The following is a 24,376-nucleotide window of genomic DNA, read 5'->3' as shown; positions in this document are numbered from 1 at the left end:
TTATTTACTGTATATTACGCTACTGCCACACAGCTCTAATATAGATTCACAGACATAACTGACTATTTTTGTAACTCCTGTGAGATTTTTTTACTACAGGGAGATGAGAGGATCTGTTTTACTTACTACTGGAGAAAATGTCACGGCTAACTTCGATCACGTGTTCCTTAATAACCAATCACATTATAGTCTTGACACTCAACCGTCATTTACGGATACCATAGGAATGAATGGGAAGTGCCGTAACCTGAATCCCACATGTCGCAAAAAGTCAGTGACTTCTTTTATAAAATGATTTTTTTGATGGTAACCTCTAAAAAAAGTTCATTTCAAAAGTGTTGTTTAGTGTAAAACATGTTGAAGATTAACAGGTAGGCTGTCGATTCTTTAAATGTGGACCACAAAACCAGCCATAAGTGTAAATTTCTTGAAACTGAGATTTATACATAATCTGAAAGCTGAATAAATAAGCTTTCCGTTGATGTATGGTTAGTATTGTTTGGAAAGGACAATATTTGGCCGAGATACAACTATTTGAAAATCTGGAATCTGATGGTGCAAAAAAATCTAAATACTGAGAAAATTGCCTTTAAAGTTGTCCAAATGAAGTTCTTAGCAATGCATATTACTAATCAAAAATTAAGTTTTGATGTATTTACGGTGGGAAATTTACAAAATATCTTCATGGAACATGATCTTTACTTAATATCCTAATGATTTTGGGCATAAAAGAAAAATCGATAAATTTTACCCATTCCATGTATTTTTGGCTATTGCTACAAATATACCCTGTAGTAAAGGTGCAGCCCTATTCTGGAAAAGGGGCAGGGAAGCAGCAGCTCATTTGCATTGCATGCTTTTCTTACTTAGATTTTTGTCTTGTTTCCAGCTAAAATATCTAAAAATTCCTAAATCAAGAAGGATTTTCTAGACAAGCAAAAATGATTGTCTTGTTTTCAGAAAAAAGATATCAAAGTTTTTGCTTAGAACAAGCAAAATAATCTTATTTCAAGCAGAATTTTGCTTACCCCATTGGCAGATTATTTTGCTTTGTTTGACTTGTTTTTTTCTGAGAACAAATGCCCAGTTCTGTCATGAAACTCTAGATGGTGCAGGTCAATGGGTCATTAACGCAAACTAATGATATTTACAGCATTAAACTACTTGGCACAAGCTGACTGTTTCATGTTGCATACGCAGCCAGTGAGCTTGCTGCTTTATATTTAAATGGCTGGTTAGCATTCACTAGCCCCTCTGAAACCCTCCACCTCCCCAGCTCCACCTGTATAGATCTGCTAAAGGTTTAAAATTAGATGTGCTACTTGTGCAGCAGCTGTATGTCTTAAATACACTCGGCACCATATCTGCTTATGTCTTGGCAGTAGCAAGTTCCTGTACTTGCTTTGCAGCAGCAAAAATCTACAACAACAGGAATAACCAACAACAGCAGTGTAACATATTTCACCAAGACCAAATATAGTAACATTGTCATATCCATCTACCGAGATTTGTCATAGAACTGACATTATTAAAGTATAATTATTATTCACTCTAATAATTCTAGGTCAGAATACTGATCTTGAAATTAATCAAAATCTTTTCAAACACCCATACGGTACGTGACTAGAGCAGTTTTACTTAATATAAATATATACCTACAAATTAAAGTGTGAGATGGAGGTAATAGAGAGAATAAAGCAGACTCCACTGGGACATCCTGTTCAAAAGCCTCATTCATACACATCTGTTCAGAGAAGTAACCCAGGGTCAGAAGGGATTTCACCCCAATCAAAGAATTCCTGACATTTCTAATTCAATTATGGGATTTCAGCCCTCGATCTCACTTACTCACTCACTCACTTTTTTTTTTTTTTGCTGTGCTCTGTCCATTACATGAGTCAGACATGAAACACCATGAAAGATCAGAAATGATGAAAAAATAGGACAAAAACATAAAATGACACAAGAGACCAATTATCATAACGCCCTCAGCAGTCTAGATTTTATGTTCCCATACTCCCGCATACTTGAAGATGTTTTACAAATACTGATGCGAACAGTTCGATTGTTTTCACACTTGACTGATGTTTATTATTCAGTGTCGACTATCATGAGGTTCCCAACAACAGCAGGAACAGTGAGAGATGTTTAGTCAGTTCATTCCGCAGCTGTCCGGAATATTCCAGCTGGCATCATTTTCCATGACTAAATGTTATCTACACCATTAATATGAAGCACACTGCCCTGTAAGCCACAACACTTACTGGGAATCACTTTCCTTGTCCTAGACTTTTTTTTACATTGTTTTCATGCTTCAGGAACAATGTCCTGGCTCAAACCTAAGAGAAAAGTAGTTGCTCAACACCCTCTCGATTCTCAACCTTTCACACTTTTTTGTGTGCACTGGCTGCTGCAGTGAGAAGGATATCCTTTATCATTTCAAATGTTTGATGTGTCTGGAAACTTCCCATCACTACAGCTGTGATTACGGTGTAGAAACAAGAGTTTGCTTTTTGCATTTGGGGGTTTGAAAATACTCATTAATGTGAGACTACTACAGACAGGTCATCACCTGAAAACAACTTCACGGCCAACACTGCAGACAACATTATTTTTCCCTCTGTTCCAAAGTACCTTTCTTAGAAGGAGAAGCAGCCATGTGCTCATGTGGAAAAAGTTGTTTTATCCCTTTGAATTGCTCTGATATGCCAAGAAGATTCTTTTGATGTAGACATAGCCCATTTGGTTAAATGGTCTCATCCTGGCCCTATAAAACTCTTCTGCCATGTCCAGTCAGTTCCAAACCCCATGTTGTTTCAAACTAGTACATCTTTCTTTCATCTGTGGAACAAAAATGAGAAATTTTGAGCAATGTGCTGGTTGCTTCTTTCCATGAAATTACAATGGATGGGTACTAAAGCTTACAAACTTAAGATATAAAGACATAAATACATCACACATACACCAGGTCCGTTTGATTGTTTGTTATTTCAGAAAAATGTCTTTTATGTTCCACGGAAGAATAAAGAAAGTCATACAGATTAATGAGATAAAGGTGAATATGTGATGACAAAATAACTAGAAGATGGGATTAGAGCATAGTGCATTTTTTTTTTTTTTTTTAGAAATATAATAACCAAATAAAGGGAACCTAAAACACACTTGTTAACATCTGAAGGTATGTTTGAATTATTGGTCAAGCACTGCTTGTCTGGCAGATTTCTTTAAAACTATGAGATATACCAACAGAGTCTCATATAGTTTGTCTAAAGCGATAAAACGGAAGCAGCAACAGATCTTTTGTTCCATACTGCGAAACTGATTATCAAAAAAATAAATAAATAAAAGTTGCAGACTGGGACTTGGTTCTATACATCAGTTGTCGACTGAATGAAGGCAGATCTGAAGCCCATTTCCACCAATGAATAAAAAATAAAAAAGGTAGTTGTGACTTTTTATCTTGCAATTGTGACTTTTTTTCTCAGAATAGCATGACAAACTCGCAATTTTTTTTTTTTAGAAATGAGATATAAACTCAAAATTGCAAGTTATAAAGTCAGAATTGTGAGATATAAATTCATAATTCTTTGTTTCATGTTTTATGTTTCTTTATTCTTTAGTTTAGTTTAGTTTTTATTCTGAGAAAAAAACATCTGAATAACTCACAGTTTTGTGAGTTTATTTCTCACAATTCTGAGAAAAAAAAAGTCAATTGCGAGATACAGTACAAACATTCAATTCAGAGAAAAAAAGTCACAATTGCGAGATATAAACTCGCAATTCTGAGGAAAATTGCCAGTTCTGACTTTATTTCTCTTACAATTTCGAGTATATATCTCACAATTCTGAATTTAAAATACTCAGTTGTGAGTTATTAAGTCAGAATTGTGAGATATAAACTCGCAATTCTCAGAAAATATCAGTCTTTTTTTTTTCTGGAAAAAAAAGTCGGAATTGTAAGTTTATATCATGCAATTCTGCAAAAAATTCAGGTTGCGGGTTCGAGTCCCAGGTCCGGCAGGGATTGAAGGTGGGGGGAGTGAATAACCAGCGCTCTCTCCACCCTCAATACCATGACTGAGGTGAGTCCCTTGAGCAAGGCACCAAACCCCCAACTGCTCCCCGGGCGCTGCAACGATAGCAATATGGCTGCCCACTGCTCCGGGTGTGTGTTCACGGTGTGTGTGTGTGCGCGTTCTTGTTCACTACTCACTACTGTGTGTGTGCATGGGTTAAATGCAGAGCACAAATTCTGAGTATGGGTCACCATACTTGGCCACACGCCACATCCTTTCATTTCCTTTCCTTTCCTTTTCCAATTGTGAGAAAAAAGTAAGAATTGCAAGATGTGAACTCGCAATTGTGAGAAAAAAAATGTCAGAAATGTGAGGTTATAAAGTCGCAATCCCCTTTTTTATGTACTATTCAGTGGCAGAAACTTTTTTTAAAATGTGAGTTTTTGCAGTTCACTGAAAAATGGTTTAAGTGGAAGAAATGACTGGAGAAGTCTAGCATGCATCTTTAAAAGATCAAGTTAATAATATTTTGATTAAGAATTACGATGTAAAAAAAAAAACAGTATGGAAGTCAAAGGCCACCATCAATTGTTTTACCAGCATTCTTCAAAATATCCTTTTTTGTGTTCAACAGAAGAAAGAAACTCATACAGGTTTGAAACAAGTGGAGGGTGAATAAATGATCACAGACTTTTTATTTACTTTGCAACAGCGCCATCTGTGATCGCACGATTTTATACAAGGGGAAAGTCTCACTGTGAATCTTAACTGTTATATGAAAACCACAGAACATTCTGTTTCTGTAAACATAAACGACATATCTGATGATCCGTTAACACGGTGCCTCCCGGACGACTACCTTCCGCAGATAAAGTGATGACGTTCTGTCAAGGCTAAGCAAAAATATCAACCACTCCCACAAGAGCGGTGGCCTTCAACCTGGGTGTACTGTATTCCGGAGCTGTTATTTTCTTAACTCTGTACAAGTCTGCTCTTCAAACAAGCACAGAGCTTAACATGTGCGGTTGATTTTGCCTTCATGAGGAACATTTCATTCAGTTTGAGACCAAACAGAGTCCGCGAGGCAGTCCTAACTAGTTTAAGTAGAAAAATATTCTTACATACCACACTTAAGAAGTCTTACGTAAGATGCCCTTAGCAAGCAACAGGCTATTCCTCACCTGCATTTCACAGCACTGCCAAATGCAAGAATTACTGATATTGTCTAAACTTGGACACTCTTCAAAGAGATTAGAGGTTTTACTTGAGAAAACGCTGAAATATTCCACGTCTAATCACTCTCACGGGTTTTCTATTTATTTTATATTTTTATTTTTTTTATTACTCCAAGCTGTTCACCAGAGATGAGGAACACCGTCAGCACTTTCTACACACACTCCATCATTCTGCAAACATGAAAATCATATGAAAGACAAACATATCATGGAGAACTACTTGACCTAGCCAATATAAAGTCTCAGAGATAGTCTTCACATGAGCGTTTGATGAAAGTGGCCTTGCTGAACTACAGGTTTTTATCTCTTTTTACGCACAAATCTGTCCTCCCCACGTCAAAGCGGCTTCCAAACGTAGGAGTTGTGCTGCAAGTGCTGTAGTGTTTTCACTTTGACTCAAGTCTTGTACAAGCCACTTCATGTGAGTAAACCACAACTCTGTAGAGATCATTCCAAACAGCAGCAACAGTAGAAATGTGTTTTTAAATCCAGGATTAGTAAAAGATGAGACCTCTTACACCAAAATCAATCTGTGATATTTGAGAAAGCGCTTCTCAGCAGCTGATGGTTTTCAGTCTGTTTATCAGACACAAAATAACTGAAACCACAGGGCTCTATAAATAAAATAACCTGAAATTGTGGAAATCATGGCTTATTATTGCTCTCCAGAAGCATTTGAACAGACAAAGATACCAATTACCTTAGCACAGTTTGTCTAAAATGGTTTTAGGTGTATCATAAATGAACAGAAAAGGTTTCAGTTTATGATACATAGCTGTAATATCATGGCAGAAGAAAATAAACACCTGTTGGGCAAAACTAAAAATGAGTCAGATCGTGTATTGGAGAATGAGGGGGTTGCTGCCTGAACCAGCACTCAAAGCCTTCTTTAAGCTATTAGAGAAATTCTGTCTCATCTGTTTTCAATACAGACAAGCTTCCATCACCCCTTTCTATCTCTGTCTCTCTTTCCCTCCTGAAGCCATGATTATTGATTTGCTGGAGAACACAGAGCCATATGTGCACGAAGGGCATCTTATGAAAGCATACCAGTGCTTATGAAATACTGCTTACAGTCACAAAAAAGAAAAGACCATATTTATGGATATACTGATATAAAAATAATGGCTGACAATAATTCAGGTAATCATCATGTTATTATGACTGACAACTGAAAAAAGGTCAGTATTAAAATTCTATACTTTGTCTAAACAAATTAAAACAAGTTTTTTAAAGTCTCTCATCAAAGTTCTATCTATTTTATAGTTTCTATTTATCAAAATACAGGAAACGTTATGAAATAGTATTGCAATTTAAATATATAAATATAATTTATTTCTGTGATGCTAAGCTGAATTTTCGACATCATTACTCTAGTCTTCATTGTCACATGATCACATGATTCAGAAATCATTCTAATATGCTGATTTATTATCAGCGCTGAAAACAGTTGTGCTGCTTAATATTTTGTTTTTAAACCTGTGATATTTTTTTCAGGATTATTTGATGAAAAAGAACAGCATTTTTCAAAATAGAAATGTTTTCTAACAATACAAGTCTTTACTATTACTTCTTATCCATTTATCAAGTCCTTACTGAATAAAAGTATTCATTTATTTCAAACAAAAAGAGAGAGAGAGAGAGAGAGAGAGAGAGAGAGAGAGAGAGAGAGTTTTAAAAAAAAAACTTTTTAAAGTTAAAAAAAAACAGAATATATATATATATATATATATATATATATATATATATATATATATAGAAAGCAGCACACTGTTTCCAAAATTAATAATAATCAGCATTTTATAATGATTTCGAAAGAATCATGTGACACTGAAGACTGGAGTAATAATGCTAAAATTCAATTTTGCATCACAGGAATAAATTCTGTTTTAATGTATATTAAAATAGAAAACAACCATTTTAAATTGCAATAATATTTCAAAATTTTACAGTTTTTCTGTATTTTTAATAAAATAAATGCAGCCTTGATGAGCAGAAAAGACTTCTTTAGTATTAATAATTAATACTTAAATAATTAATTACTTAATTAATAATTAATAATAATAATAATAATAATAATAATAATAATATTCAACAGCCATTTTAAATGTTACAAGTGAAGTTTGCCATCACAAAATTATAACGTATGGTATGAATCTGATATTCGCTAAAGATTACATTTAACTGTTATTAAATTCTTAGCGATTTTTAAAATTAATTTATAAGCGTTATGAGCGTTATATGACAGCAAAGGAAATCTAATGGTTAATTTAAAAAAAATTAAATAATCTAATGGCCAATAACACATGAAAGTGCATGAATCACAGTGTTGTTATTGTTAACTGAAATTATTAAAGACTGTTTTGTTAATTGAAATAAAGCTGAAACAAAATAAAATACTTTAGCTGAAGTTCTAAAATTTAGTTAAAAATAAAAATAATATTAATAAACCTTACCATAACAGAATTATTTAAATAAAAACAAATAAAAATTACAAAAAGCACATAACAAAATTACTAAAGTGTAATATGATCTTAAAATAAAAACTGAAAATATTAAAATCTAAGTATTAAATACTACAATAGTATAAACAACACTGATGAATCATGTATCTTTCAAACACTTGAAATTGTTTAACATGTGCCAGTCAAATGAGCCTACATTGTAAATGTAAAGTTAAAAGGGAAAAAAAAAAAAAAAAAAATTCAGCACAACATTACTTTTTTTTGGAAAAACTGACATAAAAGCCCAGGGTTTTAAGGAAGTTAAACAACAGCAGAGAGTAGGTCAGTTACATATGATCATGTAATTTGGAAAGCCCTCTGCGAGACCATGCCTCCTCAGGAAATGCCTGGAGGCTTCTTCAAACAGGAGCCGCACTAGAGTTCACAAGGATCACATTATACTACCGTTATATGTACAGCTGAAGATCCAGTCTGAGCCGCTCTCAACCCATGAAATCATTCTCTCCAGAACATCCTGACAAATAAAGCCTCTCACCATCTGAGGTGTTTATACACCTGCACAGACAGCAGAAAGAGAGACAGAAAAAAAACAGGATTCTACACTGGCTGAGAACATCTTGAAGATACAAATCAAAAGTAATGCTGATTTGATTAAGCCCATCATACAGTGTAACTGTATATTTCAAAGAAAAACCATTCTCACTGTATTAAGAATTAAACATGTGCTTGGTTGGATGGGCAGCATACCAAAAAAGGCTTAAACTGTATTTTAATATACCGCAAGAACAAAGAGGTTAATATTGTTTTCTACATTTACCACAGAAAACTTAATTCAAATATCTTAAAATGTCTCCCCTTAATTGTTACTTAAGTAAAAAATAAGTAAATAATATAGCTGCAAGCAGCAATTACCGGGAAAAGACATTTTAAAAAGAATACAGAAGAAGAAGAAATTTTAAAAAGAATAAAGAAATTATGTTTTTTGAGGAAAACATTTCAGCATTTTTCTCCATATAATGGACTGATATGGACTCTGAGTCCAAGCAGAGTAAGACAAGACGAAAGCGTTTTGCATTAAAAGTATATAAATTGTATTCTTTTTATTAAAATAACCAATCGTTACGCTAGATAAGACCCTTCTTACTTGGCTGGGATTGTTTACAACCGCATTTGGGATCGTTTGAAGCCGCTTTTAAACTGCCTTTCGGAAGTTCAAAATCACGGCACCATAGCAGTCCATTATATGGGGAAAATGCTGAAATGTTTTCCTCAAAAAACAATTTTTTTTTATGACTGAAGAAAGATGCATGTTTAGAATCGCCTGTGGCATGTGCTCACCAGGGCCCTCATTTATCAACAGTGCGTAGAAAAGATTCTATATTTTGTCCTACAAATGAAGTTTAGAATATGTGTAAGTACAAAAAAATTAGTATTTATCAAACATGCGCACATGGTTCTTACGCACACCAGTAAGTAATCATTGTTGATAAATCCCACATGTTCTTAAGCACCATGCTCATTTACGATCATGGTCATTTGCATTCAGAAACGCCTCCAATGAACCATATATGGTAACAGCACCTCCCTTTATAAGTCACGTGAAAGTATACATCCTTACCGAATGGAAATGGAAAGAAAGCGGTACTGACTGAGAACCCATTTTGTGCACTTACTAAACAGATAAGCGCTCTAATAAGTCTTTAAAAATGCATTCTATGCGCAGCACGAGTTGCCAAATTCTCCAGCAAAACATGTTCACTCATGATGTTCATGGTCACTTCCTAGCTGCACTGCTAAAAATAAATAATTAAATAAATGAATAAATAAAGGCTTATATTACTTAGAATTTTATTCTTGTTTCTAGTCAAAATATCTAAAAGTTCTTCAATCATGATGCATTTACTGAGGGAGGGAGGGGGGGGTAAATACTAAGTAAGATAAGCCTTTTTTCCAGTGTGTCTTTTATGTAATGTAATAGTTCAAATGAATTTTTTAATTAAAAATGTACAATTAAAGGACACAGGAAACATGCAGCGGCACTTTCTTTTTGTAGTATCCTGCTCAGAGTTGTGCTTATATTTACACACATCCCTACGTATAAGTAAAAGTTAATAGATCCCACATATTGCTTGAAACTGTTCTTATGCACTCATTATGCAAACATCTGTGCGTACGCACTTTTGATAAATGAGGGCCCAGGTTTCGTAAAGTTTTGATTTTTCGTTTAGACTTCACAGGTTTTGGGGTATATTTGGACAGGCCCCTTTACTAAACGACCTTGTTATAGTTTCCCAAAGAGTAATTTTTTTTTTTTTTTTTTAATAATTATTGACCTAGAGAGTCCAGAGAATTATAGTGCAGTGTTTCTTCCAGATTGAGCAAAAAATCTGGGTCTAGTTTGCAAAAGTAGCTTTTTCACATCTTCTTAATCATTTAACTAAGGGTTTGATTGACAGCAGTGGTTCTAGAGGCAAAGTTTTTTAGAACGAGAAGGTCTATCGTATGATACGAATATCATGTGGTATCGCCCCAGTGGCCGATTTCTGTCAAATTTGTCACAGACCTTTAGGGCCATGAGTCAAACAGACCCCTGCCTAATACTGTAGATCAGGGGCACCCAACCCTGTTCCTTGAGATCTACCTTCCTGCAGAGTTTAGTTCCAACCCTGATCAAACACACCTGTATGTAATTATTAAGTGCTCCTAATTAGGTGGTTGGAGCTGAACTTTGCAGGTAGCTCTCCAGGAACAGGGTTGAGCACCCCTGCTGTAGATGCTTGTGGCAATTTGGACCAAGACCATGTGTACTGATTTTTACGTCGTTAGGACAAACAGTTGCATAGTTACAAGCTACACGCCTGAACCCCTAATTAACATTAATTTCAGAATGTCTCAGTATTTGGGTTCTCTCTGCCTTGATAACATGAACTTCTCAAGTTGCGTAAAACTTGAAGATCATGTTCTCCATTAGGATTTTAGATGATCCAAATATCATATTCAATGAAAGAAAAACATGTCTGTCTGTTCAAAGGAGTTTACATAATGACAAATTTACTTATTTGATCACTGACCCAGATGTACATATTCATTAATTTCATTTTATATCGCAAGATGCTTTGTTTTAAAATGTCATAAAATGTTTTTCCACAGTTAAATGAAATATAAATCACATTTGTTCAAACTTGTGACCTCAGACTTTTGGCCCCCTCTGTATATATATATATTAAAAAAAAAAAAAAAAAACTTGTTTTTAGCTGTCGTGTTCATCATCTGGTGATTCACCTTTCATGCTTCCTGGTAGTACACTTCAAAGGGAGCCTAATGAGGGGGTGAGGAAAGTGTCAAGCCTGTTATGAACCCAGGGGACACACACTGTCCAGATAAAAGGACAATGCCCCAAGCAAACCGTGCGGCCTCTGCTTTTAAAAAGCACTTTAAGATCTATAACAGATCAATCCACTCATCCTCTCATTCCCCACATATTTTCTTTTTCAAAAACTTGATACTCCTTGGTTGACCATACACCCACTGCTCTTTTAACCCTCTTGCCGGTAAAAAAAAAAAAAAAAAAATGAGAGAAGTAACATGCTTTACGTGAGTCACTGGTTGAACAGTGAAAACACTGTAAAAGTAGTTGATCAGCAGGGGGGAAATGACAAAAATCACTCCTACAACAGAATGATAAGATTAAAAAACATCTGAAAACACTTGACACAATGAAGTAATTGTGAGACAATCTGAACTCACAGAAAGACCATAATCAAATATAAAATGACACCATAAGATAAAAGCAAATAATGATGTCACATATGTTGTTTATTCTTCCAAACAGACAAGTATAGATAAACAGATCTAAATTGTTTTTACGTACTAATCTTTTCTCATACACAAATCCACTTAGAATCAACTAGATCTGAAAGCCAGTGTGTCTCAACACTCTTCTTCCTCACAGTGAAATATAAAGACATGTGCCAAGTCTTACATTATACTGTATAGTAGTACTATGGCAAAAAGCCTAGAAATTGGATTGCACAAGCACCAGAGCTTCCGCAGTGTCCTTTCCAAAGAAACCATGAGAAGTTATGAGGTGACACTGACAAGTGAAAGTAACATGACTAGATTTGTACATACCACAAGAATGTACAGGATATTAGTTTAATCCTCCAGTAAGTTATGTTTTAATAAAGAGGCCTCAGCATACTTACTGTGATTCCTTTGGTCCCGCTCAAATCAAGAGTAACGACTTCAAACGAAGCAGAGGCTTACAGACGAGATCCTTCAAATGTATATGAGGCCACAGGTAATGCAAAGACTTATATGATCTACCCTTTCTACTTTTCTCCTTGTGTTACTATATCAAATGCACATCAGTTCATGTTTGGGGTTGGCAATCTATTTAATTGTTTTTGAAGTCTGCATTTATTCTTTTGAAAAATAGAGTAAAACCGCAATATTGTGAGATGTTATTACAATTTAGAATTGCTTTCTGTTTTAAAATGTAATTTATTTCTGTGATGGCAAAGCTAAATATTCAGCATCATTACTCCATAACAAGGTGGATAAAACACGTACTACAAACAGTAAATTAGTTTGTATTAACTTACATTCCTGTAAAAAGTTGACTAGTAGTTCCTACCCACCTTACTCTTCCAGTAAGAGCGGACATTTGGAAATTTCATGGGTCTGGCTTCCAGTCTCCTCCACATCCAGCTATTTTTAGCTGTACGAAAGTTAGTTTAGCTACTTGATTTTGCAAATTGGTGTGTCTCACCATATTATTTTAATGTATCATCTTCTTCATGAACACACTGGTTTGTAGCACCATCAGTTTTACCATTTACTGCGCGTTGTTGTTGTTATTTCCCTATAACGGCTAATGAACCAGAAGTCTCACCCATAGACTTACTTTCGCGTTAAAGGTGGTGGATAAAACACGTACTACAAACAGTAAATTAGCTGGTATTAACTTACATTCCTGTAAAAAGTTGACTAGTAGTTCCTACCCACCTTATTCTTCCAGTAAGAGCGGACATTTGGAAATTTCATGGGTCTGGCTTCCAGTCTCATCCACATCCAGCTATTTTTAGCTATACGAAACAGTTAGTTTAGCTACTTGATTTTGCAAATTGGTGTGTCTCACCATATTATTTTAATGTATTATCTTCTTCATGAACACACTGGTTTGTAGCACCATCAGTTTTAACGTTTACTGCACGTTGTTGTTGTTATTTCCCTATAGCGGCTAATGAACCAAAAGTCTCACCAATAGGCTTACTTTCGCGTTAAAGAAGAAGGTGGATAAAACACGTTCTACAAACAGTAAATTAATTGGTTACTTAAATTTCTGTAAAAAGTTGACCAGTAGTTCATATCCATCTTACTCTTCCAGTAAGAGTGGGAGTGTGCACGTTGTCATTGTTCTCGTCATTTCCTTTTTCCTGAGTAAACGATGAGCGCCGCCATTACGAATTCTAACTTCCGATTTCTGATCAGGCCTCCATAGGAACTCTGTTTTTAATGTAGCTAACGTCGGCAGCGTTGTGTCATCTACACACATTAAACTGAGGAGTGAGGCACTGTCAAACGACGGTCATTGCGATATTACAAAGCGATGACGCTATGGAGCCATGTGCTTTTTAAAAACATTTTAACAGGTTTAACGTTAGCTTATCAGTGACTAGAAACACTGGGGACCAGAAATGCAAAGCATCCTTCCGGTTAAGAGTCAGACGTCAGAATTCCGAGTTCAGGAAAAACGTCTACAGGGGAATATTTCTCCGTGTTTTGTGTTCCCTGAGTAGTAGGCGAAACTCGGTTTGAGCGATCAAGTTTTTCCCGCGGAATTGAGCTACTTTAACACTGCTGCCACGTGTTGTTTTTCATGTCCGCGAGTTGAAGAGATCCGAATAACGTAATATTTATCCCCTGGAATGCAATTTTTACCAGGGGAATCCTGCCAAAAACGTGTATTTTAACCCCCGAACACGATTTAACCCGTGGGACCCCCCCCTCAAAACGAGACTGGGCTACTTTTGTGCTAGTTTTGAATAGCAGTTGGACAGGGTTCGTCGTGAAAACCTGGCAACCCTGAGAGAAAGAGAGACAGAGAAAACTATCACCACCATTCTGTCACATATGATCGATAGTCTGTCCAGCTATCTATCTATCTATCTATCTATCTATCTATCTATCGTGCTCTGTGCTGTACTGTAGCATTACTGGACTGCTGTGGTTAGCACTGATCTGGGATCGGGGTGAGGTGATCGATGGCCTGGTATACATTAGCTCCGACTACACAGGAGCACAATGACTCATAATTCAGTGACCCTTGGAGAAGCAAATACCTTAACAGGGCGAACTGGGTGTTTTCTTTATTGCTGAAAGGCTCCAGTTCGTAGTCTTACTCAGATGTCCTTGTTTCCTGTAAAACAAAATACCTCCTCCACTCTTCAGGATGACTTGAGTTTAAATCATGGGTCGTAAGTAAACAGACCTCAGATGGCAGGTGGCTTGGAGAGCGGGGTCAAGGTCAGCATTATTCTCTACCAGAATACACATTAGGGAGTTTTTGTATCTGCTCTGATAATTTTACGACACCCTGTTAATACGTCATTTGGACTTAGTCCTGTAAAGCCTCTTTTTTTCTTTTTCTTCCGTTCTTTTCATTTCAAAAACATGGAAACTGAAAAACAGACTTTTATAGAACTAATGCAACTTCATTATTTTAAAGATAAAAATGGGGAAAATGTGGGACAGCAGACAGTTTACGTATAATAAAGTGCAGATGCCTTAGATCTGAAGTCCCTGATATAATAGATACAAACAGCCACATCTAAAGCTATTAGAATACATATTTGTTTTCAAAGGAAGAAACCACAAATATACTCCTATATTAAATTTGATCTTCCTCACTGGTGAGAACAGCTGTCACTCTGCATGTTTCAACAATGAAACAAGGACCAAGAAATAAATGACAGATTCTTCTCCATCTGGAAGCAATGTGCAATGGTACATACGAGATTCAACAAGAATCACCCCTGGATTTGTGCACCATTAAAACTAATGGATGTGGTGGAACATTTTTTTTTCTTCCACACACATGTACATATAAGACCATATGGACACAAAGGCATCTACATCTGCATTGAATCTACGTCTTTTTCTGGCCTCTAGAATGTATGTTCTTATTTCAGAGTTTCGAAATGTAAACAGAGTAATTCTCAATCCGTCTCTGAAATGTATAGCAGAACATTTTCTATATAGGAACCATTTGGCAATGCCTAAGGGCTTCTGTTAGCAGACTCGTATGTAAACAGGGGGAAAGCTAAAAGAAAAAGTAAGATAACTTTCACATCTTAATCAAAAGCAGGTTGGGCAGAGCTGAGGTGGTAGATTTACTGTGCTTTACTGACATCTAGTGGCCACGGTATATTTTAAACATTTAAATATAGGAGAGCCGCTGGGAAATTGCATGTATATTACGCCACAAGACACTTTTTGTGTTAAATATGTTAAAATGTACAGAAAATAAATCCAAAAGGAATCATATCAAAGACATGACCAAAGCTGCTTAGTTATCTCCAAGGCTAGACATGAAGGTCAACTGTAAAGTAATAATAATCAGAAGCACATTATTGAAAGCTAAAAAGCTTGCCAACTTCAGATTTACATTTAAAAAGCCACTTTTGTTTTAGTTGTTCTTCAAAGCTGGGACATTTTAACAAAATACCACAAAACTAACTATGCTGTTGGCAGGATTTGTGCACAATGCTTCAGACGTAGCGTCACAGCACCTGTTTTTCCAACTATTTTTCCTGTTATCTCCTGTTAACAGCAGAAGTTCAAGAAATCACCATGAATGTTAATTACATATAGGAAGTGCTTTAGTACTTACACGTAGAAAGCACACACATATATTGTTTTTCCCCTTCAGACTTTTTTAAACATTACTACAAAGTCAAAATTGCGAGATATAAACTCACAATTCTGAATGATAAATTCAAAATTGCAAAATTATTTTTTACAAAAAATAAATGAATAAAATAATAATAATGATGATAATTATTCAGTAAGTTTAAAATATATATATATATATATATATATATATATATATTTTTTAATTTCACAATTCTGACATTTTTATATATATATATATATACACATACATATACATATATATATACACACATATACATATATATATACATATATACATATATATATACATATATACATATATATATATACATATACATATATATATATATATATATATTTTTTTTTTTTTATTTATTTATTTTTTTTTTTTTTTTTTTTACTTATTATTATTATTATTATAATTATTATCATTATTATTTTATTTATTTATTTTTTGTAAATACACATTTAAAATTACTGATTTTTTTTTCCCCAACAAGAATAGCATCCTTTTCTTAAAGATTTTAACATTTTTTAATTAACACTCGTTCAGCATGAATGCATTAAATTGATCGAAACTAAAGACATTTATAATGTTATAAAATATTCCTATTTCAGTACTTTTGGTTTTACATCATCAATTCTGACTTAATTTCCCAAAATTGTGAGTTTACATCTTACAATTCCTCCAAAAAAAAAAAAAAAAAAGTCAGAATTGCGAGATGTAAACTCACAATTGCGAGAAAAAATTCAGATTTTCTTTTTGACTTAACAGAAATGACATTTTAACAATAGAATTATTCAAATAGAAATAAGCTTTTATCATTTATTTTTTTGATACTCCTGACAACAGTTCCAAAAATGTTATCCAAAATGAACCAGTACATATATAGTTTATTTACTGTTATTATGATTATTGAATCATTATTAAAATTGTTATTATTATATAATTATATAATTGTTATTATTATTATTATTATTATTATTATTGTAAACACACTTCTTTAAGTTACTGAACTTTTTCTTTTAAACAAGAAAAGCATAATTTTCTCAAGATGAGTGGACTCCAGTTCAAAACATTGGGTCAGTAAGATTTTAGCATTTTTTACACACTCACTTAGCATGAATGCATTAAATTGGTCAAAACTAAACAAAAGACATTCATAATGTTACAAAACATTCCTCTTTCAGTACTTCGGGAATTTGAAATTTAGGAAAGAATCCTGAAAAAATATTGGTTTCCACAAAACAGCACAACTTTCTTTAACACTGATAAGAAATCTAACATTTAAAAAAAAAATGCCTTAATCAATGCTGTCTATTAAAAAATGTATTCAGTTACCACATGTAGTACACTTGAACCCACTAGTGTATGAAAGACGGGTTCAGGTGTACTATAAGTGGTAACTAAATACATTTTTTAACACAGAGATAGTATGATAAAAGCAGATTTGAGATCATATTAACGGTGTCCCAAAACATTTGAGCACACTTAGATGTTCTTAAGATTATCTTAAAAAATACTAAAGAAAGTAAACTTGTTTTTCACTTGGGATCACATTACAATGACATCTGAAGGGCCATGTGATGCTTAACAATGGAGTGATGACTGCTGAATTTAAGTGTTGTCATTTGATTAACTTTTAAAATAAATATTATAATAGAAATAGTTATTTCAGTATTTCAGTTGTAATATTTCACAATATTTAAAGGAACACTCCACTTGAAAATAGGCTCATTGTCCAACTCCCCTAGAGTTAAACAGTTGAGTTTTACCGTTTTCGAATCCCTTCAGCCAATCTCCGGGTCTGGCGGTAGCACCTTCAGCATAGCTTAGCATAGATCAACGGAAAAACTCAACTGTTTAACTCTAGGGGAGTTGGAAAATGAGCCTATTGCTCCTTTAAGAAAACCATTCTGACTGTATTTTGACCAAATTAATTAATTTAATTAATTCAGCTCTTGTTGAGCACAAGATACTACTTTTAAAAAACTCACCCTTACTGACCCTTTGAATTTTTAACACAAGTTTGAAAAATATTAAACAATACTAAAAATGCTTATACCTTCCCAAGCTTATTTCAAACTAAATATGTGAACAATTTGAAAATAAACACAAAAGCTTGTTTGTTTTTCAGTTGAGTTTATTATAATTGCTCCCCTCTTATCCCAATCTGTGGTTTCTTACAATAATCATTCAACTAGCTATATGGAAAACACTGAACACTATCATTTCTACTGCTTGTCTGATTAAGCACCTTCTTACAGTTTGCACTGGTAATATAATGACCCAAGTTCCTTTCTGCCTGTCACTGATAGTCAAGCTGCTAAATTCAAGAAATAAACCAAATATATGCATCCAGTAAAAAGTATGTGTTTCGCCTGTAGGTATGAGAACAAATGTTTTGCAGATAGAGACAGAGAGGTACTTAACAGTGATTTTAGGACCAATACTACAAACAGCAAAAAAACTGAACACTGGAAACCTGAGAGACTCTTGCCGAGTTTGATATGCCAACGTGAATACTGTACAGTCATACAATACTTTCCACTTGAGCTCTCAGATCTACGGCTACTTTTATACGAGAGCTAGATTTACAAGAACAAAAACTAGCTGAAACAGGGAACATAGCAAGACGACAGCCAACACAGCTGAAAATACCTCTAAGAAAAACATTTTCCGCCTAACCAAGAGCATTTTCATTTGCTGATCCATCTTAAAGTAAACAAAAACTATTGAGAGGAAAATTCGGAAACAAGACACCTAGAGGAAGCCAAATGCGAGATACAATAGCAACGCTCATTTCTACATCAAAAAAAGTAATTTCAGATGCTTTCTACTATCAAAATACTATATTTTTATGAGCCAAATGCAAACTGTGCCCTGAAGGTGAAAAAAAAACTAAACAAATAAAGCCTTTATACCAGTAAACAAGTCAAGATGCAATAAAATGTGAATACTAAAGAAAGTGTTGATATTAAGCCCTTGAGCACACACTGTGCCTGTCCACAAGTACAAAAAAATAAGCTAATTTTTGCAGCATAAAAATTTGTTGTATAACAAAGCTACTGTAAACAGTGTTTGTTACAGAGGGCGTCCACAGCCAAAATTATAATCATCTTCCCTTACGACTAAAAAGATGTAACAAACAAAGTTGGGTTATTGCTCTGTCGCTACCAAAATAAATGTTAATTATGGAGGGACAAATGCTGTAAACTTTAAAGAAAACCTGAAACTGTCAGGAGTAAAACTACAAAACAAACAACGAACAAAAAACAGGTTTTGTTACTTAGATCGGTTACATCATATTTGGTCTGAATTAAATGTCAGCAAATGTTAAGTGTGTTTTCTGCCTTAGGATCGCTAGTTTTCGGTCACCCCGACAAGTGCCAAGCTGTCCGAGCGACGTTCAGACGAACCCTAGCCTACCTGAGACACACGGGCTTTGGCACAAACGTAGATGTGCCAAACGCCGGCAAACTAGTCAGTGTCATTCATAGAGGTAATCTTCTATGGCTGCTGCCTGATTCGCAACAGTTTAAGGCCCGTCGGCATGAATAAAAAGGTTTCTGCAATAAGTAGAGCATTAAAAAACTATTCCCATTTTTAATAATGAATGATAAAAGTGCTTTTGTATAATGAAAGAGGAATGGATTAGGGGAAATAATAAGGAATAAGCGTGCAGGAAACCCATTATGATATGAAGAGATCCTGTTTAGACAACACCTCATGAGACAGGTCAAAAGGTCCAGCATCTTTACTGTTTAACAGAACCAATTCTGGGTGGTTTGTGAAGGCTGTGGCTTTGGTGACTTTTTTTTTTTTTTAGAACTAAAATGTAGTATTGTGGTATAGAGGCCCTCACTCAACCTGCCCGTCAGCTTCGGTTCATTATGAGCTCATGGGCTTGATGGCAATGGGACACTCTTCGCCCATGGCAGCCAATACGGAGACCTGCAAGAGTCAAAGAAATAGTAAGTTAGAGCAAGTTTTCAAATGACACAGTAAAATGCTAGAAGTACTTTTTAAAGTCAGCATAAAATGAAAATCGTTCCTATCTTTCTAAATGCATGTTATAGATCTTATAATGAATGATTAATCCATGTATTTGTTTTATTTAACCTTTTATTTAACCATAACTCAATCTTCTGGAAAACACTAGACTTTTCCAGACTTTTCACTTATGGTTTAATGTTTTCTACTGTTTAAAGGAAAAAACAAAAAAAAAAAAAAAAAAAAAAAAAAAAACAGAAAAAAGATGCGTTCTCATCTAAAGCAAAAGATCTGCAAACCCGCTCCGAAGTCCCAATCTGAATAATGAATTGCAAGCTATCATTTCAGATCAGGACTCGGAGCATTGAACCTGATTTAAAAAATTTTTTTTTACACGATACGTGAAGTTCTAATCTAGATCAAATTATTTGTGATACGAAAAGTTCTGATCTGAATCAAATGATTCGCGAAGTTCCGATCTAAATCAAATGATTTGCGAACGCGCTCCGAAGACAAATGATTCGCAATAAGCGAAGCTCCGATCTAAATCAAATGATTCACGATACGCAAAGTTCCGATCTGAATCAAATGACTCAAAGTTCCAATCTAAATCAAATGATTTGCGATACACAAAGTTCCGATCTAAATCAAATGTTCGGAATACGCAAAGTTCTGATTTAAATCACGATTCGCAATACGCAACGAGGTCCCAATCTAAATCACATGATTCGTGATATGCGACGTGAGTTTCCGATCTAAATCAATTGATTCAAAACACGCAAAGTTCCGATCTGAATCAAATGACTCATGAAGTTCCGATTTAAATCAAATGATTTGCAATTTGCAAAGTTCCGATCTAAATCAAATGATTCGTGACACACAAAGTTCTGGTCTAAATCACGATTCGAGTTGTGCGACTTGAGGTTCTGATCTAAATCAATTGATTCGCGAAACACAAAATTACGATCCAAATCAAATGACTCGAAGTTCTAATTTTAAAATCAATTGATTTGCGATACGCAAAGTTCCGATCTAAATCAAATGAATTGCGATACGCAGCAAGGTTCCAATCTAAATCAACTGATTCGCGATATGCAAAATTACATTCTGAACCAAATTACTTGTGAATTTCCAATCTACAAATGATTTGCAAACCGCTCCGAAGTCCTGATCAAAATCAAATGATTCACGATACACAATCTGAAGGCCTGATCTGAATTAATTTTCAAGAAGTCAAATTTAAGTACTTCAAGCACTTTAAGCATCCCCAAACTGCCTCTCCACAATCGACTGTAAGCTTGTACTCATTTTTCAGTGCCCACATCCACATCTCAAAATCTATTCATCAGTTATTAATTGGAACCAGGTTCTCACCGTACATTTTTTCCTTTCAGAAAATCTTATGTAACACTTGGATTAAGTATGTCTATCCAGGGCTCCAAAAAAATTTTTTTTGATCTCAGACAATTTGTGAAATAAAGGAAATGTATTAAGCAGAATGCCCTAAGAAGTTAAAAGATGCTAATATTTCCTTGTCCCTTCCACATTAACATGCATTGAGTCAAATTAAAATGTAATGTAAAGCTATACGTAAATCACAAACAGTAATTTCAATGAATAAGCAATGTAAGAATCAAAAATGTACATGTTAGTGATGGGTCGTTCTTGAACGATTCGTTCATTTTGAACGAATCTTTAATGTGACTCGGGACGAACGAGTCGCCTCGGGGGAGTGATTCGTTCAGTCGCGCATGCGCAACATCCTATTAGGTTCTGTACTGGAATTAGTTCACCTGTTTTAGAGTCGTTCGTTCACCTTATGGGGCTGTCACGTGATGAACGAACGACTCAAACCCGAAGACTCAAAAGATGAACTAATCAATTCTCCTTCCGGCTCAGGCTGCATAGGTTAACATTACAGGGCTGTCACGTGATGAACGAACGACTCAAACCCGAGGACTCGAGAGATGAACTAATCAATTCTCTTTCCGGCTCAGACTGCGTTGGTTCGCTAATTGGGCTGTCACGTGATGGACGAACAACTCAAACCCGAAAACTTGTCAGATAAGAGGCGAGGTGAGCGAATCATAGACTAAAGACCCAGGTAAACAATGAATTAATTTTTTGTTTCTTATAGCATTGTAGTTTTGTTTTGTTTGTAGTGTGATCAACGTTTGTGTAAGCAGTAGATGTGTTAGGGAGGTAAAACGTAACATTTTAATTATATTTTGCTAAAATGAACGAAATGAACGAAATGACTCGAAAAAAGATTCGTTCATTTTGCTGAACGAGACTCAAAGGACCGAGTCGGTAAAATGATCCGAACTTCCCATCACAAGTACATGTATATAAATGGCACTATATGCATGTTTTTATAAGGCAGGCTTAAAATGCAACACAATTTTATGCAATATTGTTGCATTCATGCCATGTCACTCATAATTAACAGAGCTGTTCATGCACTCTGACGATAAACGATAATGATATTCTTGCATTAAAGACATTAACAGTATAGGACCTAACCTGAATTCAATTAATAACAAAGACTCGTCATCTGAAAAGTCTATTTCAAAAAATTTAATTAACTAACAGTGGAGATGCTATTCAAAATTAAGTGAATTTGAAACAACGTAATGGGCTACAGACCAGAAATTCATCCCCAGATTCAAATTTGCTCTCTATTTCTTTGCCCAGATCCCCTTCAGGCAGCTTGAGGTCCTCACGCAAATCTCCATTATCCTTCAACAGGGAAAGGTAGCCATCGGTAATGCCAACCAACTGTGCCAAAAGAAAGCCACATTATTTCAAAATACTACAGAATAAATAACTTTAATAATAATAAAACGTACAAATATAATATGTGAATATGACCAATGAACATTGATTAAAAAAACATTTTTATGGTCTGAACCTACTTGATAGTCCAGTCTCTTGATGTTAGGAACATCCATGTTGTGGGTGGAGGGACAGATATCTTCATTTTTCTTTCCAGTAAATATGTCAATTCCAACCAAGTGCACCTGAAAGGAAAACGAAGCCTCAGCATTTAGGATATTTAATGATTGCGTTACAGATTAAATAATGGGCGATGCATAATGAAAGCTGGCCTTTAATCATAAGCCTTCGGTAGTGAGTTTATTAACATGATACCTTGGCATGCCCATGCTTGCCAGTCTTGGAGGTAGACATCTCCACAATCTTGCAGGGACGTCCCTTTAGCACCACAAAGCCGTTCTTACGCAGAGCACTGCACTGCATGGGGAAGGTCAGTGAAGCCCCAGCATCTCCACTGGTGAAATCAGTATCAAGATCAGCCATGATGGATAATTGTAGAGTATTCTGTGCACAGAAGAAAACAGTATTGATACATGGTATTAACATAGCAAGGTTCTTCATAGAACACAGGTGCATGAAAACAATGATGAAATACAATTTACGAAGTTATTTGAATGGTACTACCATGACGCTATGTTCAAAAATCCTTAGCAATACCATGAAAACATGACTTTTTTGGTAGGACAGTTTACTAGTTTAAAAAAAAAAAAATAAATGTTGTTCCAAACCTGTATTACTTTCTTTATTAAAACATAAAAGATAATTTGAGAAATGCTCCTTTTTTAAAGGCATCAACAGTAACCAAAATTTGTATGTTCCACAGAAGGAAGTCATGCAGGTTTGAATCAACATGAGGTTAGGTGAACTGTTCTTTTAAGTGTGGTGAAGCATTGGTATTTTGCTGATTTGATGATTGTACACAATACACTTAATTCAATAAAAGCTAAAGCTAAAACAACCATGCTAAAACTTGAAGCTAAAACAACTTTTGGCCTGGTTGAAGTGCTCTAATACATACGTACCCTAAACTAGACTAACCATGCGAACTCATTGCCAATGTCGTAAACGTGAACAAATCTACGAATCGTTAACTACTAACTACCACGACCTGGCTACCAAAAAAAACATCGTGTAAGGTTAATCTCCACAAAATTTGCCGCGTCTAATGCAGTCGGAGCAGTATGGGTGCTTGGGCTGGATGAATGACTCACTTTACAGCAGCACAAAGTTAACCGGAACTAATGAGTTGACCGACTCATTTAAAGCCTTTTATGATCTCATAAACTCTATAAACCACGAATTTTGCTCGTGAACAAACGTAAATTATGGTACAGCGTTCGTAACGGAGTAAACAGAGAGGTTCGCATCTGAATCATGAACTTTTGTCAGGCCGTTATGCTGCTCTGTCTAGCTTTGCATCAGCTTGACACACATGCAAAATAAAACAACTCCACACCCAGCCGCTCTGATCACACAATCGACCGCTTCAGGACACCGTCTTCAGTCGCCAAATCCTCTTTCCAGAGTTGTATCCACCCACTGTACCGTATTCAGACGATTTGCCTATAAATGTTGCGATGCTGGAGCAGAGAGCATTGAAAACGCCAGTCATTCCCTTCCAACAAAAGACAGAGAGATCTGCGCATGCGCGTGCACCTTTACTGCAACGAGATTCTCATGCACGAGGAAAAGCTGCTTCAGCTGCGTTGTGCTCTAGTTTAAGCGGTCAAACAATTAGGAAAACACGAAACAATATGCGAAATAGTAAAAATGTAAAATACCACGAAAAATTAATCTATTACTATGGTTTTGCCAGCAAATATGTTAGTTGATAAAATAAGGACGCTTATCATTGAAAACACGTGGCATTTTGCCTCGCCCTGTATTATCTCAAACGTACCCTTGTCCTAACAG

The 24,376-nt window shown here is 35.2% G+C and overlaps 1 protein-coding gene across 2 annotated transcripts; it reads right to left on the bottom strand.

The window, feature by feature from the left end:
* Positions 1-19,438: 19,438 nt before the first annotated feature.
* Positions 19,439-24,162, bottom strand: eif5a2 (eukaryotic translation initiation factor 5A2). 2 transcript variants are annotated; one of them, XM_051138697.1, is made up of 5 exons: positions 24,008-24,162; positions 22,778-22,966; positions 22,543-22,647; positions 22,274-22,405; positions 19,439-19,588 (listed from the first exon to the last, which is right to left on the bottom strand). In XM_051138697.1, exons 2-5 carry the CDS (start codon positions 22,943-22,945, stop codon positions 19,526-19,528), a joined length of 468 nt encoding a protein of 155 aa, XP_050994654.1. In that variant the 5' UTR covers positions 22,946-22,966; positions 24,008-24,162; the 3' UTR covers positions 19,439-19,525. The 2 variants fall into 2 exon arrangements, with proteins under 2 accessions (XP_050994654.1, XP_050994647.1); XM_051138690.1 differs by having other exon boundaries at positions 23,919-24,150.
* Between the last annotated feature and the right edge of the window lie 214 nt (positions 24,163-24,376).

Source organism: Labeo rohita, chromosome 2 (assembly GCF_022985175.1).
Source record: "Labeo rohita strain BAU-BD-2019 chromosome 2, IGBB_LRoh.1.0, whole genome shotgun sequence".
In the NCBI taxonomy this organism is placed as follows: domain Eukaryota; kingdom Metazoa; phylum Chordata; class Actinopteri; order Cypriniformes; family Cyprinidae; genus Labeo; species Labeo rohita.
Note: the sequence above shows the minus strand (reverse complement) of the source record. Positions and strands in the feature narration are given on the sequence as shown.

What these genes read in the sequence shown, in the direction of transcription:
- eif5a2 (XM_051138697.1), bottom strand. Translation starts at nt 22,945, where the DNA reads ATGGCTGATCTTGATACTGATTTCACCAGTGGAGATGCTGGGGCTTCA. An exon ending in TCAAGAGACTGGACTATCAA is followed by an intron (nt 22,406 to 22,542) that starts GTAGGTTCAGAC and finishes CTTTTGGCACAG; the next exon opens with TTGGTTGGCATTACCGATGG. An exon ending in AATCTGGGGATGAATTTCTG is followed by an intron (nt 19,589 to 22,273) that starts GTCTGTAGCCCA and finishes TGACTCTTGCAG; the next exon opens with GTCTCCGTATTGGCTGCCAT.